Source organism: Tachyglossus aculeatus, chromosome 1 (genome assembly GCF_015852505.1).
Source record: "Tachyglossus aculeatus isolate mTacAcu1 chromosome 1, mTacAcu1.pri, whole genome shotgun sequence".
Lineage (NCBI taxonomy): Eukaryota > Metazoa > Chordata > Mammalia > Monotremata > Tachyglossidae > Tachyglossus > Tachyglossus aculeatus.
The window spans coordinates 48,808,035-48,829,227 of record NC_052066.1 but is presented as its reverse complement, the minus strand read 5'-3'; the positions used below and the strand labels follow the sequence as shown (position 1 = coordinate 48,829,227).

General features: G+C 46.0%; 1 protein-coding gene across 2 annotated transcripts in view; it reads right to left on the bottom strand.

Annotated features, from left to right (window-relative positions):
• MCCC1 (methylcrotonoyl-CoA carboxylase 1) overlaps positions 1–21,193 on the bottom strand; it is a 68,709-nt gene that overhangs the window by 12,375 nt on the left and 35,141 nt on the right. For both annotated transcript variants that reach the window (XM_038749816.1, XM_038749824.1), the window contains exons 13-15: positions 16,036–16,252; positions 15,500–15,586; positions 13,080–13,129 (exon numbers count right to left, since the gene is read on the bottom strand). In XM_038749816.1, the coding sequence (XP_038605744.1) occupies positions 13,080–13,129; positions 15,500–15,586; positions 16,036–16,252 (354 nt within the window). The remainder of the gene's footprint in view (positions 1–13,079; positions 13,130–15,499; positions 15,587–16,035; positions 16,253–21,193) is intronic.

Genomic DNA, 21,193 nt, shown 5'->3' with positions numbered 1-21,193 from the left:
ATGTTATTAATAATAATGGCATGTGTTCAGTGCTTACTATATGCAAAGCACTATTCTAAGCGCTGGGGGGATACAAGATGATCAGGTTGGCCCACATGGGGTTCACAGTCTTAATCCCCATTTTACAGATGAGGTCGCTGAGGCTCAGAGAAGTTAGGTGACTTGCCCAAGGTCACACAGCAGACATGTGAGAAGCAGCATGGCTTAGTGGAAAGAGCATGGGGTTTGCAGTCACAGGTCATGGGTTCAAATCCCAGTTCCGCCAAATGTCAGCTGTGTGACTTTGGGCAAGTCACTTCACTTCTCTGGGCCTCAGTTACCTCATCTAGAAAATGGGGATTCAGAATGTGAGCCCCCCGTGGGACAACTTGATCACCTTGTAACCTCCCCAGCGCTTAGAACAGTGCTTTGCACATAGTAAGCGTGTAACAAGTACCATTATTATTATTATCATGTGGAGGAGCTGGGATTCGAACCCATGACCACCGACTCCAAAGCCCGTGCTCTTTCCACTGAGCCACACTGTTTCTCTAAGCCACTACGCCATGCGGCTTGTATTTGTGTGTGCGCATGTGTGTGTGCTGGTGGGGGGAATGGATGGATGGCGGGGGTAGGATGGGTTATTGCGGTGTTCTTTGTAGCTTTTATCAGAAGGGAAGAATACACATTCCTTGTAAGCTAAAAATATGGGATACATACATATTCATGTCCAAAACAGAGCTCCTTATCTTCCCTCCCAAACCCTGTCCTCTCCCGAACTTTCCCATCACTGTAGATGGCACAACCATCCTTCCCGTCTCACAAGCCAGTAACCTTGGCATCGTCCTTGACTCCGCTCTCTCACTCAACCCATAAATCCAATCGGTCACCAAATCCTGTCAGTCTCACCTTCATGACGTCACTAAAATCCACTCCTCTCCATCCAACCACATTAGTACATATCTATCTACATAACTACATATCTATCCTATTTATTACATATCTATCCTATTTATTTTATTTTGTTAGTATGTTTGGTTTTGTTCTCTGTCTCCCCCTTTTAGACTGTGAGCCCACTGTTGGGTAGGGACTGTCTCTAGATGTTGCCAATTTGTACTTCCCAAGCGCTTAGTACAGTGCTCTGCACATAGTAAGCGCTCAATAAATATGATTGATGATGATGATTAGTACAATCACTCAGTATCCACCTTAGATGACTGTATCAGCCTCCTTTCTGACCCCCCAACCTCTTGCCTCTCCCCACTCCAGTCCATACTTCACTCCGCTGCCTAGATTATCTTTCTACAGAAACATTCAGGACATATCACGTCCCCTCCTCAAAAATCTCCAGTGGTTGCCTATCCACCTCCATAACAAAATCTCCTCACCATTGGCTTTTTGAAGCTTTCCATCACTTTGTCCCCTCTTACCTCACCTCCCTTCTCTCTTTTCACAACCCAGGCCGCACACTCCGCTCCTCTGGTGCTAACCTTCTCACTGTCCCTCCATCTCCCCCCTGGCCCAAGTCCTACTCTGGCCTGGAACCCCCTCCCTCCTCAAATCCGCCAGACAATTACTCTCCCCCTGCTTCAAAGCCTTACTGAAGGCACATCTCCTCCACAATCAATCAATCAATCGTATTTATTGAGCGCTTACTGTGTGCAGAGCACTGTACTAAGCGTTTGGGAAGTACAAATCGGCAACATACAGAGACGGTCCCTACCCAACAGTGGGCTCACAGTCTAGAAGGGGGAGACAGACAAAAAAAAACAACAAAACAAGTAGACAGGTGTCAATACCAACAGAATAAATAGCATTATAGCTATATACACATCATTAATAAAATAAATAGAGTAATAAATATGTACCAATATACACAACTGCTTTGGGGAGGAGAAGGGGGAAGGGCGGGGGGATGGGGAGGGGAGGAGAAGGAGGAGAGGAAAAAGGTGGGGGAGTATTTGTTGGAGCACTTACGATGCGCCAGGCACTGTACTAAGCACTGGGGTGGACACAAGCAAAGCGGGTTGGACACAGTCCCTGTCCCACGTGGGGCTCCCAGTCTCAATCCCCATTTTACAGATGAGAGAACTGAGGCCCAGGGAAGTTTGGTGACTTGCCCGCGGTCACACAGAAGACAAGGTCTTCCCAGACTAAACCCCACTTTTCCTCATCTCCCACTCCCTTCCGCATCACCCTGACTCACTCCCTTTGCTCTTCCCCCCTTGCTCCGCCCCAAAGCACTTATGTATATCGCTTTCATTTTATTTATATTGATGTCTGCTTGTATTGATGTCTGTTTCCCCCTCCTCTAGACTCTGAGCTCATTGTGGGCAGGGATTGCCTCTATTCCTGTACTGTAATAATAATAATGGCATTTATTAAGATCTTACTATGTGCAAAGCACTGTTCTAAGCACTGGGGAGGTTACAAGGTGATCAGGTTGCCCCACGGGGGGCTCACAGTCTTCATCCCAATTTTACAGATGAGGTAACTGAGGCACAGAGAAGTGAAGTGACTTGCCCAAAGTCACACAGCTGACAAGTGGCGGAGCTGGATTTTGAACCCATTACCTCTGACTCCAAAGCCCGGGCTCTTTCTACTTTTAGACTGTGAGCACACTGTTGGGTAGGGACTGTCTCTATATTTTGCCATCTTGTGCTTCCCAAGCGCTTAGTACACTGCTCTGCACACAGTAAGCGCTCAATAAATACGATTGATTGATTGATTTCTACTGAGCCATGCTGCTTCTACAATAATGATGACATTTATTAAGCAGTTACTATGTGCAAAGCACTGTTCTAAGCGCTGGGGAGGTTACAAGGTGATCAGGTTGCCCCACGTGGGGCTCACAGTCTTCATCCCAATTTTACAGATGAGGTAACTGAGGCACAGGGAAGTTGTGACTTGCCCAAAGTCACACAGCTGAAAAGTGGTGGAGCCGGATTTTGAACCCATGACCTCTGACTCCAAAGCCCGGGCTTTTTCCACTGAGCCACGCTTAGTACAGTGCTCTGCACATGGTAAGCACTCAAATACGATTAAAATTTTTTTTCTCAGACTATAGGTAGGAGCATTCTCTTTAAATAGCAGTGTATGTACAGTGTGCCAAAGAGATGAGGAGGTACAAAAATGCTGAGGTGATATGTTTGTACATATTTATTACTCTATTTATTTATTTATTTTACTTGTACATATCTATCCTATTTATTTCATTTTGTTAGTATGTTTGGTTTTGTTCTCTGTCTCCCCCTTTTAGACTGTGAGCCCACTGCTGGGTAGGCACTGTCTCTATATGTTGCCAATTTGTACTTCCCAAGCGCTTAGTACAGTGCTCTGCAAATAGTAAGCGCTCAATAAATACGATTGATGATGATGATGATGATGATAGTTGGAAGGATGTAATAAGGGGATATTATAATAATAAGTAATCTGGTAACTGAGAAGCAGATAACACAGAGAAGCAGCGTGGCTCAGTGGACTGAGCACGGGCTTTGGAGTCAGAGGTCATGGGTTCAAATCCCGGCTTCACCAAGTGTCAGTTGTGTGACTTTGGGCAAGTCACTTAACTTGTCTGTGCCTCAGTTCCCTCATCTGTAAAATGGGGATGAAGACTGTGAGCCCCCCGTGGGACAACCTGATTACCTTGTAACCTCCCCAGCGCTTAGAACAGTGCTTTGCACATAGTAAGCGCTTAATAAATGCCATTATTATTATTATTATTATACAAATTACTACTTGGGAAAAACTTTTTTTGAGGAAGGCTTTGAGATAGAAAATGCCGAGGTTTGGCAGTTTGAATTGGGAGAGAGTTCCAGACGGGAGGAACAGCGGGAGCCACTGGTCAGGATTTCTTTAATTAGGGCACTTGTTTACTATGTGCCAAGCACTGTTCTAAGCACTGGGGTAGATACAAGTTAATCAGGTTGGACACAGTTCCTGTCCCACATGAGGCTCACACTCTTAGAGAAGCAGCATGGTGTAGTGGATAGAGCAGGGGCCTGGGAATCAGAAGGTCATGGGTTCTAATTCCAGCTCCACCGCTTGTCTGCTGAGTGGCCTTGCGCAAGTCACTTCACTTCTCTGTGCCTCAGTTACCTCATCTGTAAAATACGGATTGAGACTCTGAGCCCCACATGGGACAGGGACTGTGTCCAACACGAGTGGCCTTGTGCAAGCCACTTAACTTCTCTGTGCCTCAGTTCCCTCATCTGTAAAAAGGGGATTAAGACTGGGAGCCCCATGTGGGACAACCTGATGACCTTGTATTCTCCCCAGCGCTTAGAACAGTGCTTTGCACATAGTAAGCGCTTAACATATGCCATTATTATTATTATTATCTATGCCAGCGCTTAGAACAGTCCCTGGCACATAGTAAGCGCTTAACAAATACCACAATACTAATAATAATGATTATTAAGTCCCAATTTTCCAGATGAGGTAACTGAGGTACAGAGAAGTTAAGTGACTTGCCCAAGGTCACACAGCAGACATGTGGCAGAGCTGGCTTTAGAACCCAGCTCCTTCTGACTCCCAGACTTGTGCTCTACCCACTAAGCCACGGGACCGTGTCTTCCAACTCCATTATAGTAAACTCTCCCAAGTGCTCAGAACCATGCTCTGCACACAGTGAGCACTCATTAAATCAATAAATACAAGCTCTTTATTGATTGATTGGCTAGGGTTTTGAAGGTTGGAGAGATGTGAGCAGAACAACAGCTTAGAAGGGTGACCAAGCAAGCCTTACTGAAGGCACATTCATTCATTTATTCATTCAATCATATTTATTGAGTGTTTACTGTGTGCAGAGCACTGTACTAAGCACTTGGGAAGTACAAGTTGGCAACATATAGAGACGGTCCCTACCCAACAGTGGGCTCACAGTCTAGAAGGGGGAGACAGACAACAAAACATATTAACAAAATAAAATAAGTAGAATAAATATGTACAAGTAAAATAAATAGAGTAATAAATATGTACAAACATATATACATATATACAGGTGCTGTGGGGAGGGGAAGGAGGTAAGGTGGGGGGATGGGGAGGGGGAGGAAGGAGGGGGCTCAGTGTGGGAAGGCCTCCTGGAGGAGGTGAGCTCTCAGTAGGGCTTTGAAGGGAGGAAGAGAGCTAGCTTGGCGGATGGGCAGAGGGAGGGCATTCCAGGCCAGGGGGATGACAAGGGCCGGGGGTCGACGGTGGGACAGGCGAGAGCGAGGCCTAACGGTGAGGAGATTAGCGGCGGCAGAGGAGTGGAGGGTGTGGGCTGGGCTGGAGAAGGAGAGAAGGGAGGTGAGGTAGGAGGGGGCGAGGGGATGGACAACCTTGAAGCCCAGGGTGAGGAGTTTATGCCTGAAGCTTAGGTTGATTGGTAGCCACTGGAGATTTTTGAGGAGGGGAGTAACAGGCCCAGAGCGCTTCTGCACAAAGACGATCTGGGCAATGGTGTGAAGTATAGACTGAAGTGGGGAGAGACAGGAGGATGGGAGATCAGAGAGGAGGCTGATGCAGTAATCCAGTCGGGACAGGATGAGAGATTGAACAAGCAGGGTAGCAGTTTGGATGGAGAGGAAAGGGCAGATCTTGGCGATGTTGCGGAGGTGAGACCGGCAGGTTTTGGTGATGGATTGGATGTGAGGGGTGAACGAGAGAGCGGAGTCGAGGATGACACCAAGGTTGCAGGCTTGTGAGATGGGAAGGATGATAGTGCCATCAACAGTTACGGGAAAGTCAGGGAGGGAAGGGAAGATAAGGAGTTCAGTCTTGGACATGTTGAATTTTAGATGGCGGGCAGACATCCAGATGGAGATGTCCTGAAGGCAGGAGCAGATGCGAGCCTGGAGGGAGGGGGAGAGAGCAGGGGCAGAGATGTAGATCTGGGTGTCATCAGCGTAGAGATGATAGTTCAAGCCGTGGGAGCGAATGAGGTCACCAAGGTAGTGAGTGTAGATCAAGAACAGAAGGGGACCAAGCACCGAACCTTGGGGAACCCCCACAGTAAGGGGATGGGAGGGGGAGGAGGAGCCCGCAAAAGAGACTGAGAAAGAACGACCGGAGAGATAAGAGGAGAACCAGGAGAGGACAGAGTCTGTGAAGCCAAGGTTGGATAGCATGTTGAGGAGAAGGGGGTGGTCCACAGTGTCAAAGGCAGCTGAGAGGTCGAGGAGGATTAGGATAGAGTAGGAGCCGTTGGATTTGGCAAGCAGGAGGTCACTGGTGACCTTTGAGAGGGCAGTTTCCGTGGAATGTAGGGGACGGAAGCCAGACTGGAGGGGGTCGAGGAGAGAGTTGGTGTTGAGGAATTCAAGGCAGCGCGTGTAGATGACTCATTCAAGGAGTTTGGAAAGGAATGGTAGGAGGGAGATGGGGCGATAACTAGAAGGTGAGGTGGGGTCAAGAGAGGGTTTTTTTAGGATTGGAGAGACGTGGGCATGTTTGAAGGCAGAGGGGAAGGAACCAGTGGAGAGTGAGCGGTTGAAGATGGAAATTAAGGAGGGGAGAAGGGACAGAGCGAGAGATTTCATAAGATGAAAGGGAATGGGGTCAGAAGCACAGGTGGCCGGAGTAGCACTCGAGAGGAGGGAGGAGAGCTCCTCTGAGGATACTGCTGGGAAGGATGGGAGAGTAGCGGAGAGGGTTGAGAGCCGGGGGGTTGCAGAAGGGCGGGGAGTGACTTTGGAGAGTTCAGACCTGATGGATTTAATTTTATCAATGAAGTAGGAGGCCAGATCGTTGGGGGTGAGGGAAGGAGGAGGGGGAGGAACCGGGGGCCTGAGAAGGGAGTTGAGTGTACGGAAGAGCTGGCGGGGGTGATGGGCATGGGTGTCAATAAGGGAGGAGAAATAGTTTTGTCTGGCAGAGGAGAGGGTAGAGTTAAGGCAGGAAAGGATAAACTTGAAGGATAAACATCTCCTCTTGCCTTCTCTCAAAATCCAACCCCTCCACCTGCACATCTGACCCCATTCCTTTGTACCTTATCAGAATACTACTCCCTTATTCCCTCCCTAACAGCCATCTTCAACTGTTTGCTCTCCAATCAATGGCTTCTTTCCCACTGCTTTCAAACACACTCCCCTATCCTAAAAAAACCCTCCTTTGACCCCACGGCTCCCTCCAGTTATTGCCCCACCTTCCTCCTACCATTCCTCTCCAAACTCCTCTTGCTCTACCACTTGTTGGCTGTGTGACTCTGGGTAAATCTTTTAAATTATCTAGGCCTCAATGACCTCATCTGTGCAACGCGGATTAAAACTGTGAGCCCCAGGTGGGACATGGACTGTGTCCAATCTGATTAGCTTTTACTTACGCCAGTGCTTTTCCCCTCTCAGGGTCACACCTAGAGAGTTTCCAGTAGTCTACCAGTCGCGACTACGGGAGGGAGAGTCCAGCAGATGCCTGTCTATTCCATTCCTAGCTGGGAAGGCAATCTGCTACAAGTCAAAACTCACCCAGGCTGGGCAGCAGCAGCCTGAGAGAGAATCGAGGCTGGAGACTCGAGTCGACACAGAAGGAGGCAATGGTAAATCATTTCAGTATTTTTTACCACGAAAACTCTATGGCTCCACTACCAGAACGACTGCAGATGGAGGCGGGGCGTTCTGGGAGAGATGTGTCCATGGGATAGCTATGGGTCAGAGACAATATAATAATAATAATAATAATAATGGGATTTATTAAGCGCTTACTATGTGAAAAGCACTGTTCTAAGCGCTGGGGAGGTTACAAGGTGATCAGGTTGTCCCACGGGGGGGCTCACAGTCTTAATCCCCATTTTACAGATGCGGTAACTGAGGCACAGAGAAGTGAAGTGACTTGCCCAAAGTCACACAGCTGACACTTGGCGGAGCCGGGGTTTGAACCCATGACCTCTGACTCCAAAGCCCGGGCTCTTTCCACTGAGCCATGCTGCTATGACTCGACGGCATAAGACAAGACAAGACAAACATCCCCTTCCCACTTGCAACACAACTCTTCTCCCTCTATCTGAAGCCAGCAGTCTTGGCATTCTCTTTGACCCCTCCTCCTGCCCTTTCAGCTCTCATACCCTGCCAGTTTTTCCTCTACATTTCCCAAATCCTCCTCTTCATCTGAACCATTATCACCTTGTCCCAGGTCCTTGTCATGTCCCGGCTAAACCGATTTTTAAATGGTATTTGTTAAGAACTTGCTATGTACCAGGCACTGTCCTAAGAACAGGGGTCTCCAACCTAGAGCGATGCCATGGATACATCCCTCCCAGAACGCTCCACCTCCACCTGCAATCCTTCTGGTAGTGTATCCATAGAGTTTTACTGGTCAAAATACAGAAGTGGTTTACCATCGTCTCCTTCCGTGCAGTAAACTCAAGTCTCCGCCCTCGACTCTCTCCCAGGCTGCTGCTGCACGTGAGTTTTGACTTGTAGCAGATTGCCTTCCAAGATAGGAATGGAATAGACAGGCATCTGCTGGACTCTCCTTCCCGTAGTCAAGACTGGTAGAGTACTGGAAACTCTCCACGTGTGACCCCGAGAGCGGATGGGGATGTTAGGCAGAGGTCAAATCTGACAGACAATGACTCTTGCCCTCTTCAAAGCCTTATTGAAGGCGCATCTCCAAGAGGCCCCCTGGCTAAGTCCCCCCTTTCCTCTTCTCACACTCAATCAATCAATCGTATTTATTAAGCGCTTACTGTGTGCAGAGCACTGTATTAAGCGCTTGGGAAGTACAAGTTGGCAACAAGTTGAACACTCCCTTCTACAGCGCCCTGACTTGCTCCCTTTGTTCTCCCCACGCCCAGCCCCATGGCACTTATGTACATAGCTGTCATTTATTTGTTAATATTAATGTCTGTCTCCCGGGCTCTAGCCTGCAAGCTCTTTAAGGGCAGGGAACGTGTCTGTTTATTGTTGTATTGTACCCTCCCAAGTGCTTAGTAGAGTGCTCTGCTCAGATTAAGCACTCAATAAATACAAACTGAATGAATGAGAAGATTTAGGTGGGAAGATGAGGAGTCTGGTTTTCAACACACCGTGCTTAAGGAGTCAGGGGGACATTCATGTGGCGGAAAAACAGGTGTTGGCAGAAGATTTTGTTTACTCCTCAAAAGCTAAAGATGGTGTTTGGTAGAGCCCTTAGGAGCTCATACCTGAAAATACAGCCAAATGCAAATACAAATAAAGCCAAAAGGATCTTTGCTACCACACTGTTTTAGTAGCATCTGTTCTAAAGAACTGTTCTAAAAGAAACAAACCACAAAAGAAAACCTAAGAGACAAATTTAAGAGAATATATCTTGACTGAATGCATGCTATTTGAGTAACTTTTGGGCTTCTGAAATTGCTTAGCCATCCTTTCTACAGTGCTTCTCTGAGGTTAACAAGTGTGAACATACTTTGAATAGTATAGGACTATGTTTTTCTATTCTGAGATACGGTGAACGTCCTGGGTTTACCACTGCTGTTTTCCTAGTACAGGCCCAACATTTTAAGTTCTCCTAGGAAAGTAGAGAATCATAGCAGAACTTAAAACAACAGCAGGAAATGTCTTCTGGGTTCAATTACCCACTCTGCCACTTGTCTGTTGTGTGACCTTGGGCAAGTCACTTAACTTCTCTGTGCCTCAGTTACCTCACCTATAAAATGGGGATTAAGACTGTGAGCCCCCCGTGGGACAACCTGATAACCATGTATCCCCCCCCAGTGCTTAAAACAGTGCTTTGCACATAGTAAGCACTTAAAAAATGCCATCATTATTATTAATTACGTACACAATAGCGCCCTGATTTACATGGACAACCCCAATCAATGTATTTGTATGTTGAGAGGTCGATTTAAATCCTTCCATGTCAAGTGCTCATATTTTCAGTTCTATCTACAGTAACATAAATTGAAGACTGATCTAAATTTCCTCAAGCCATGAGAGATGAGGTCAAAGAACAAATGACATATTTAATGGATTTTTTTCATTGTTTTCTCACTTGACTTTTTTTCTTAGTCACAGAGGATTAACTTGGCTCTTCTAACTTCCTTTTCCACTGTGAGTTACATTATCTCAGAGCAGAAATCCTTTAGTTGTTCCATTACACTGAATGAGGTGAAATGAGTCTTCTAGACTGTGAGCCCACTGTTGGGTAGGGACTGTCTCTATATGTTGCCAACTTGTACTTCCCAAGCACTTAGTACAGTGCTCTGCACACAGTAAGTGCTCAATAAATACGATTGATTGATTGATTGATTGAAAGGACACAGTAACACGGCTTTGATTCTTTCCCATTTCAAAGTGTGTGTAAAATCTGGTTCATGGGATTCTGTGGGACAAACCGGTAGCACACTACAGCCTTGTGATGAATTTCACAATCTGACTGAGCTGAACTAGCACAGCCTTCAGATGTAAGGAAGAACCAGGCTCCAAACTGTTCATTGTTCCTTAGCCATTCTTGATTAAAGATGAAACTATAAATGAGAACTCTCTTATCTGGTCTTCTCCAGAACAGCATGTTTTCTTGGAAGAAAACATTTCAATAGGAGGCTTTGTTTTAGCTACAATTAACATTCTGGGCAAGACTGATGCTTCTTGTCTGATGCTAACAGCATCATCTCTACTCACTGAACAACTCCAACTTCACCAACACTTAAATTCCACTAAGCGACCTGCGTTCTCTCCCATAACCCTCTCCCTGTAAATCCGTCCTGCTTCCCCATAGAGACCTCCAAGCTTTTGACCCTCTCTAATTCCTGGAATGCCCTCCCTCCTCAAACCCGACAATTACTCTCTCCCCGTTCAAAGCCTTAAGGCACATCTCTTCCAAGAAGCCTTCCCAGACTAAGCCCACCTTTCCTCATCTCCCGTTCCCTTTTGTGTCACCCTGACGTGCTCCCTTTGATCTTCCCCCCTCCCAGCCCCACAGCACTTATGTACATATCTTCGTATTGATGTCTGTCATCATCATCATCATCAATCGTATTTATTGAGCGCTTACTATGTGCAGAGCACTGTACTAAGCGCTCTGTCTCCCCCCTTTTAGACTGTGAACTTGTGGGCAGGGAATGTGTCTGTTCATTGTCGTATTGTACTCTCCCAAGGGCTTGGTACAGTGCTCTGAACACAGTAAGCGCTCAAAAAATATGACTGAATGAATGCATGAATGAGTGAATGAACTCAACTTCCTTGCTCCCCTGTCCTTCTTCAGACCTTGCAACGTTTATTCATTCATTCAATTGTATTTACTGATTTATTTATTGATTGGTAGCCACTGGAGATTTTTGAGGAGGGGAGTAACATGCCCAGAGAGTTTCTGGACAAAGACGATCCAGGCAGCAGCGTGAAGGATAGACTGAAGTGGGGAAAGACAGGAGGATGGGAGATCAGAGAGGAGGCTGATGCAGTAATCCAGTCGGGATAGGATGAGAGATTGAACCAGCGGGGTAGCAGTTTGGATGGAGAGGAAAGGGCGGATCTTGGTGATGTTGCAGAGGTGAGACCGGCAGGTTTTGGTGAAGGATTGGACGTGAGGGGTGAACAAGAGAGCAGAGTCGAGGATGACACCAAGGTTGCAGGCTTGTGAGACGGGAAGGATGGCAGGGCCGTCGACAGTGATGGGAAAGTCAGGGAGAGGGCAGGGTTTGGGAGGGAAGATAAGGAGTAAGATAAGGAAGATACGAACACAAACCCACAGCCACGGGTCACCTCCACAATTCACTTCTACCGCTCCTGTGCTTGAGCTGTGGAACGCTGTGGAAAACCAGACACCAAACCAACCTCATCCACCTCATAGCCATCCTCGCCAGCTTTCATTCTGCCTCTCATCTGGCTGGCATCAATACTTCTCCATCCTCATCGACTCCCATGCTTATTGCATGGGGCAGCTGTTTCAGACTTTAAATTCCCTTTTCAAACCTTGTCCCTCAGCCCTTTCCATATCTTGATCCTGATGACCTCACCGCATACTTCGTTGATAAAATTGAAACCATTAGGCATGATTTCCCTAAAATCTCTCCTGTTCCTCTGCAGTTCCTCTCTCCTCCTGTCCCTTCTTTGACTCTCCCATCTTTCCCGGTGGTATCTCAAGAGGAGCTCTCCCATCTCCTCTCAAATTCTACCCTCTCCACCTGCCCCTGTGACCCCAAACCTTTACACCTGATCACAGAGACTGTGTCTAATCTGACTGTAATGTATCTGCCTGGTATTTAGCCCAGTGCTTGGCACAAAGGTGCTTAAAAATACGAAAAATATCATTATTATTATTGATGTAATAACACTAAAAGATAGATCCATTTTACAAGACTGAGACTAACCTCTTGTTCTTACTGATCAATACACTGTCCGGATTCAAATCTCTTCCTGTTTATTTCCCATTTATAATATATAATAATAATAATAATAATGGATGATGGTATTTGTTAAGTGCTTACTATGTACCAAGCACTGTTCTAAGCACTGGGGTAGATACAAGGTAATGAGGTTGTCCCAGGTGGAGCTCACAGTCTTAATCCCCATTTTACAGATGAGGTAACTGAGGCCCAGAGAAGTGAAGTGACTTGCCCAAAGTCACACAGCTGATAAGTGCAGGAACTGGGATTAGAACCCATGACCTCAGACTCCCAAGCACAAGCTCTTTCCACAAAGCCACGCTGCTTCTCGTGTATATATGTGTGTATACCCACACATATTTGCACATATATACACACACACATATATATATGTTTAGCAGTTTAACTTTCAGAAAGAAATGCTCTTCTTGCAGATCATAAAACCATAAGCAATCATATGCTTACCTCCTTGTCATCACCTCCAGGATTTGATTACAATAACTAGTGCACCTGAACATTTGATTTCATTGAATTTTAATTCAGAAAAGAATATAGTAAATGCAAAAAAATGACATTATGCAGTAGATAATTAACAAAATTGTCCTAGAATGTAAACTCATGACTTAGTTATAACTGATGATGTCATGATACTTCCCAAGCGCTTAGTACAGTGCTCTGCACACAGTAAGCGCTCAATAAATACGATTGATGATGATGATGATACTTGAGGCTGACAGAAGATGGGGGGTAAAAAAAAGATATGCATGAAAGAAACCAAATTCAGTTTGAATAATTTGACAAACCTTGTTACACTTACCTGCATGCTATAGGATCCATCTCGGTTGTAATTCACAACTACGACCACATCTGTTAAAAAATAGATATTCACTTAGAGAAAATTTTTAGGAGAAATTTACAGCTGTGAGAGTTAGAGAGCTATTTCTCCAAGAAACTAACTTTTTCTGCCTGCCGACTGTGAGAAGTCAAAACCGATCAAGGTAAAGTTTCCTTTACATTTCTAAGTTTCTAATGGAGGTTCATTCATTCGATTGTATTTATTGAGCATTTACTGCGTGCAGAACACTCTACTAAACACTTGGGAGAGGACAACAATAAACAGATATATTCTCTGCCCACAATGAGTATACAGTCTAGACATGCGTGAGGGCCTTTCCTTTTTCTGTCATACATTGAATAACGGAGTCTTTCTGGATTATTTTTGGATGAAAAAAATACATATTTCATGAAAGATAACACAAATGGAAAGACCTGTATTGAATCCTTAGAATTTTTTTTCTTTTTAGTGAAGGTAATTGGGGACTGGACGGTCTAAGTTTCTCCCACAGCTTGTTACTGTGCCCCAGCCCTTACCAAAAAGGGTAACTGTTTTAGGAGTCAGTTTGGTTTCACTCCCTTATTTACAAAGGTTTGAAAAATACTGAACCAGCAGAATAGGAAACACATGTTTAGATTGTCAACTCCAAAGTTTGTCCTTCTGGAACTATTCTCTCCACCTAATTCACTCATTCATTCATATTTATTGAGCACTTTGTGCAAAGCACTGTACCAAGCGCTTGGGAGAGTACAATACAACACTACACAAGACACATTCCTTGCCCACAGTGAACTCACAGTCTAATGCATGCCCTCCCTCACGGAACCATAAAGACGTTTGCTTTTTTGGATCCAAACATAGGACACTGTGGAGCTAGCAAGGTGTTATCTAGTCCCACAGCCATTATTTTTCAAGTCTTCAGAATCTCGGTTGAGATTGCTAAAGGGTGGATTTATTTCATGTCAATAATGAACCTTATGGCCCCTGGAGGTTTTTTTTTTGACTCAACCACCCCATTGCCAAAGGAATCTGCTGATGAACACAATTTTATGGTATTTGATAGGTGTTTACTATATGCCAACGCTGTAAGAGGCAATCAAGTTGGAGACGGTCTATATCCCACACGGCGTTCACACACTTAACCCCCATCTTACAGATGAGGTAACTGAGGCAGGCCTGTGTGCTTTCCATTGGGCCACATTGCTTCTCAATCAATCAATCAATCGTATTTATTGAGCGCTTACTGTGTGCAGAGCTGCTCCTTAAGCTTATTGTGGGCAGGGAACATATCTAACAACCCTATGGCACTGTATTCTCCCAAGCGCTTAGTTCAGTGCTCTGCGCCCAGGAAGCACTCAATAAATATGATATATTGATCTTATTTATTTGCAAGAAGCCTTGGAAAATCAATTCTAGAGGGTGTCAAATCAATTTGGAACACTGGAGTTCTCTACCTCTAGTTACTTAATAATGATGGCATTTATTAAGCACTTACTATGTGCAAAGCACTGTTCTAAGAGCTTGGGAGGTTACAAGGTGATCAGGTTGTCCCTCGGGGGGGGCTCACAGTCTTAATCCCCATTTTCCAGATGAGGGAACTGAGGCCCAGAGAAGCGAAGTGACTTGCCCAAAGTCACACAGCTGACAAGTTGCGGAGCCGGGATTTGAACCCATGACCTCTGACTCCAAAGCCCGTGCTCTTTCCACTGAGCCACGCTGCTTTCTCCATGAATATCAGCATCTGCATTTATTGAGCTCCAACTATATCCACAGCACTAAAATAGGCGCTTTAGAGCAAGTAATAAAAGTAGAAGACACAGCCCACACCCTCAAGAACTTATGTTGCCAGCTTGTACTTCCCAAGCACTTAGTACAGTGCTCTGCACACAGTAAGCGCTCAATACGATTGATTGATTGATTACCCTTATTTTTCAACCACAGAAGGGGCCAAAAGTAAAATCAGTAATCATAATGGCTATCTAACTCATACAGCTCAAACCTTTCTCAAATAATAATAATAATAAGAATGATGGTATTTGTTAAGCACTTACTATGTACAAAGCACTGTTCCAAGTGCTGGGGAGGTTACAAGGTGATCAGGTTGTCCCGGGGGGCTCACAGTTTTAATCCCCATTTTACAGATGAGGTAACTGAGGCCCAGAGAAGTGAAGCGACTTGCCCAAAGTCACACAGCTGACAGTTGGCAGAGCCGGGATTTGAACCCATAACCTCTGACTCCAAAGCCCATGCTCTTTCCACTGAGCCACGCTGCTTCAAAGAATATCTGGTAGGGATTGCTGACGGATACCAAAGCTCATGTGGAACTGCAGCGGATCTTTTGAACATCTTGCTTAATTTAAAATTAAATGATCACACACACTTAACTGCCACTAAATACTTACCTTCTTTTCCATCCCTGAGAGTCAGATTTCTGCTATAAGTGACATTTAACCTTCTGCCGCTGCTGGACGCAAATGGGGAGAACTGGTCTGGAAAGTGAAAGAAAGATGAAAACTTAAGACCGGCTAATAGTTGAGGACGTGGGTTCTAATCCCAGCTCCGCCACTTGTCTGCTGGGTGACCTTGGGCAAGACTGATAAGATAATCAGGTCCCCCACGGGGCTCATAGTCTTTATGTAGCCAACTTGTACTTCCCAAGCGCTTAGTACAGTGCTCTGCACACAGTAAGCGCTCAATAAATATGATTGAATGTAGGAGAGGGAACAGGTGCTGAGTCCCCATTTGGCAGATGAGGAAACTGAGGCCAGAGGAGTGAAGTGACTTGCACAAGGTCACACAGCAGACAAGTGGCACAGCTGGGATTAGAACCCCGGTCCTCTGACCCTCGGGCCCGAACTCCTTCCACTAGGCAATAGCTGCAGTGCATTTGACGTCACAAAAATGATGCAAATGAGAGAGGGAGGAATGAAATCCTTACCCTTCGTATGAACTCTGAAATCATCTGTCGCAGCTTTCTCCTTCAGGATGAGGCCCAGAGCTGCCTGACATAAAATATCTCTGGTGGTCGCTGTTTGAGGAGGAAACAGTTCACTGTAGTGTTGTGGGATGAAATCGGTGTGCACATTTCCAGCCGCAAACTCAGGGTGGCCCGACAGGTTAAGTAAGAAATTGATGTTGGTGTTCAGTCCTGTGATCTGCCAAGGAAAGAGGAAAAAAAAGACTTCAAATATGGTAAAGTTTTCTAGACACTTAATATAAAACAGTGAATTTGAGTTCATCAGTAGTGTTTATAGAGTGTTTAATCCACGCAGAGCACTGAATTACGACCTTGGGACAGTACAAAAGAAGCAGCACTGCTTATTGGATAGAGCACGGGCCTGGGAGTTAAAAAGACAAGATGAAGACAAAAAGCTTCAGAAACCGAAGCATACATTCATTCAATCGTATTTATTGAGTGCTTACTGTGTGCAGAGCACTGTACTAAGCGCTTGGGAAGTACAAGTTGGCAACGTATAGAGACAGTCCCTACCCAACAATGGGCTCACAGTCTAGAAGGGGGAGACAGACAACAGAACAAAACATGTGGACAGGTGTCAAGTCATCAGAATAAATAGAAATAAAGCTAGATGCACATCATTGACAAAATAAATAGAATAGTAAATATGTACAAGTAAAATAGAGTAATAAATCTGTACAAATATATATACAGGTGCTGTGGGGAGGGGAAGGAGGTAGGGTCGGGGGGAGGAAAAAGGGGGCTGAGTCTGGGAAGGCCTCCTGGAGGAGGTGAGCTCTCAGCAGGGCCTTGAAGGGAGGAAGAGAGCTAGCTTGGCGGATGTGGGGAGGGAGGGCATTCCAGGCCAGGGGGAGGACGTGGGCCGGGGGTCGATGGTGGGGCAGGCGAGAACGAAGCACAGTGAGGAGGTCAGCGGCAGAGGAGCGGAGGGTGCGGGCTATTTGGGCTGGAGAAGGAGAAAAGGGCAGTAAGGTAGGAGGGGGCGAGGTGATGGATAGCCTTAAAGCCGAGACTGAGGAGTTTTTGCCTGATGCGTAGGTTGACTGGTAGCCACTGGAGATTTTTGAGGAGGGGAGTAACGTGCCCAGAGTGCTTCTGCACAAAGATGATCCAGGCAGCAGCGTGAAGTATAGACTGAAGTGGGGAGAGAAGGGGGAAGGGAGATCAGAGAGGAGGCTGATGCAGTAATCCAGTTGGGATAGGATGAGAGATTGAACCAGCAAGGTAGCGGTTTGGATGGAGAGGAAAGGGCGGATCTTGGTGATGCTGCGGAGGTGAGACCGGCAGGCTTTGGTGACGGATTGGATGTGAGGGGTGAACGAGAGAGCGGAGTCGAGGATGACACTAAGGTTGCGGGCTTGTGAGATGGGAAGGATGGTAGTGCTGTCAACAGAGATGGGAAAGTCAGGGAGAGGACAAGGTTTGGGAGGGAAGACAAGGAGTTCAGTCTTCGACATGTTGAGCTTTAGGTGGCGGGCAGACATCCAGATGGAGAGGTCCTGAAGGCAGGAGGAGACCAGAGCCTGAAGGGAGGGAGAGAGAGCAGGGGCAAAGGTGTAGATTTGGGTGTCATCAGCGTAGAGATGACAGTTGAAGCCGATGACTTAAGCAGTCATCAGCAGATGACGTAAGTGATGGCTTCATATTAGATAAGGACGATCGACAGATGTTCTCCGGATAAAATAAGGGAACTGGGGGCTCATTTCCACTATCTGGAAGGTGGATTAAAGATATCATTTTCTGGCGTGAAAGATTTTGGTTAAGGTAAGCTTTTGAAGGGAGTCTTTATTTGCAGTGAGGCCTAGGAGGGAAGCAGTGTGGCTTAGTGGAAAGAGCCTGGGCCTGGGTTCTAATCCCTGCTCTGCCACTTCAATGCCCCTGCTGTGTGTGACCTAGGACAAGTCCCTTCACTCCTCTGTGCCTCAGTTCCTTTATCTGCACAATTTTACAGATGAGGTAACTGAGGCGCAGAGAGGTTAGGTGACTTGCCCAAGGTCACAGAGCAGACACGAGAAGCAGCGTGGCTCAGTGGAAAGAGCCCGGGCTTTGGAGCCAGAGGTCAGGGGTTCAAATCCTGGCTCCGCCAACTGTCAGCTGTGTGACTTTGGGCAAGTCAAGGCCCTGCTGAGAGCTCACCTCCTCCAGGAGGCCTTCCCAGACTGAGCCCCTTCCTTCCTGTCTCCCTCGTCCCGCTCTCCATCCCCCCATCTTACCTCCTTCCCTTCCCCACAGCACCTGTATATATGTATATATGTTTGTACATATTTATTACTCTATTTATTTATTTATTTTATTTGTACATGTCTATTCTATTTATTTTATTTTGTTAGTATGTTTGGTTTTGTTCTCTGTCTCCCCCTTTTAGACTGTGAGCCCACTGTTGGGTAGGGACTGTCTCTATATGTTGCCAATTTGTACTTCCCAAGCGCTTAGTACAGTGCTCTGCACATAGTAAGCGCTCAATAATGATGATGATGATGAAGTCACTTAACTTCTCTGTGCATACGTTTCCTCATCTGTAAAATGGGGATTAAGACTGTGAGCCCCATGTGGGACAACTGGATCATCTTGTATCTCCCCAGCGCTTAGAACAGTGCTTTGCACATAGTAAGAGCTTAACAAATACTATTATTATTATTATTATTATCATTATTATTATGTGGAGGAGCCAGGATTAGAACCTGGGTCCTTCTGGCTCCCAGGCCTGTGCTCTATTATTGCACAACGGCTAGTCACGATCCCTGCCCTGAAGGAGTTTACAATCCAGTGGGGAAGACGGACAATACAACAAATTACAGGGAGAGTGAAGCCCAGAACTTAAAGATGTGTATTTAAATGGTGGGTGCAGGGCTGTACCTTAGTACTAAGGTGAAGCAGAAGTAGTGAAATAGTAGTAGGTGGGGGAATAGGGAGGGGAGATTAATCCAGGAAGGTCTTCTGGAGGAGGTGTGATTTTAGAAGGGGTTTATAGATGGAGACAAAAGTAGGCAATACACGAAGGGGGATGCAGTTCCTACAGTGTGCTGGGAACTGCATTAAGGGCTTGACAGGAGCACAGTCAAAATTAGAAGAAATAATTCCTTCCCTCAAAGAGTTTATAATCTATCAGCCAAGAAAGACATCTTCTCCAAGAGGCCTTCCCAGACTAAGCCCCACTTTTCCTCATCTCCCACTCCCTTCTGCGTCGCCCTGACTTGTTTCCTTTGCTCTTCCCCCCTCCCAGCCCCATAGCACTTACGTATGTTTCTCTCATTTTTATTTATTTATATTGATGCCCGTCTCCTTCCACTCTGGACTGTGAACTCGTTGTGGGCAGGGAATGCCACTGTTTATTGTTGTACTGTACTTTCCCAAGCGCTTAGTATGCATTCATTGATTCATTCAGTCGTATTTACTGAGAACTTACTGTGTGCAGAGCACTGTGCTAAACGCTCAGGAAGTACAATTCAGCAACAAATAGGGACAAATCCTGCCCACAACGGGCTCACGGTCTAGAAGGGGGGGAGGAAGACATCAAAACAAGTAATCGGGCATTAGCAGCATCAATACAAACAGAATTATATATATGTATACATATCAATCAATCGTGTTTATTGAGTGCTTACTGTGTGCAGAGCACTGTACTAAGTGCTTGGGAAGTACAAGTTGGCAACATATATATATATCATTAATAAAAATAAATAGAATTATAATTATATATGTACATATATACACAAGTGCTGTGGGGCAGGGGGATAGAAAAAAAGGGAGCAAGTCGGGCAATAGGGAGGGGAGGGGGAGCAGAGGAAAAGGGAGGCTTTGTCTGGGAAGGCCTCCTGGAGGAGGTGAGCTTTCAGTAGGGCTGTGAAGGGGGGAAGTGTGCTAGTTTGGCAGATTTGAGGAGGGAGGGCATTCCAGGCCAGAGATAGGACATGGGCCGGGGTCGATGGCAGGACGGGCGAGGACGACACACAGTGAGGAGGTTAGCACCAGAGGAGCAGAGTGTGCAGGCCGGGATGTAGAAGGAGAGAAGGGAGGTGAGGTAAGAAGGGGCAGGGTGACAATAATTATGATATTTATAGTGAGGAGTTTTTGCTCTGCACACAGTAAGCGCTCAATAAATATGACTGAGTGAATCAATGAATGCATAAAATAATTTATAGATGGGAGGAAGAAGGAAAAGGGGCCAGATACATGAGTTAACGCTTAAGTAATCTAGTACGGAAGATACGCACCTAAGTGCTGTGTACGTTCGTGAGCCCACCCATGTTCTGGTGGCCCAGAAGTGCTGAAGTGGAAGTTGAGGAATATAATCAGAGATTACACATTAAGTCGGGAAGGCCTCCCGAAGGAGCTGGGATTTCAGAAGGGCTTTGAAGATGGAGAAAACAGCCATCTGTTACGTATGACGAGGGAGGATCGGCTTCCAGGCAGGAGAGAGGGTTCAAACGAAAGATCGATAACGGAGGAGATGATAAAGAGGCATGGGAGAGTTCAGATTAAAAACACATTCAGACTTGAGCAGAGGCCATGGCTTCCACTCCCAGCTCTGCCACTCGTCTGCTGTGTGACCTTAACCTCCCTTTTCTTTTTTAAAATGGTATTTGTGCCAAGCACTGTTCTGAGCGCTGGGATGGATGCATATTAATCAGGTCGAATGCAGTTCCTGTCCCAACTGGGGCTCACACTAAAAGCAGGAGGGAGAACAGGTAATGAATCTCCATTGTGCAGTTGAGGAAACTGTGCTTAGTGCAGTCCTCTGCACATAGTAAGAGCTCAATAAATACGATTGAATGAATGATGCACAGAGAAGTTAAGTTACTCGCACAAGATCATCAGTCGTATTTATTGAGCGCTTACTGTGTGCAGAGCACTGTACTAAGCGCTTAAGTATGGCTTAGTCCATACTGTACTAAGCGCTTAAGATCACTGAGCAGGCTGGTGGTGGATCGGGGATTAGACCTCAGATCCTCTGGCTCCTAGGCCTGCGTTCATCTGCTGCTTCCAGAGCATGCCACTCTGTGCCAGTCTTCTCATCTGTAAAATGGGAATAAAATTCCTGCTCTCCCTCCTTCTTAGACTGTGAGACAGGACTGTGTCCAATCTGTGTATATTTTATCTACTCCAGCACTTAGTTCAG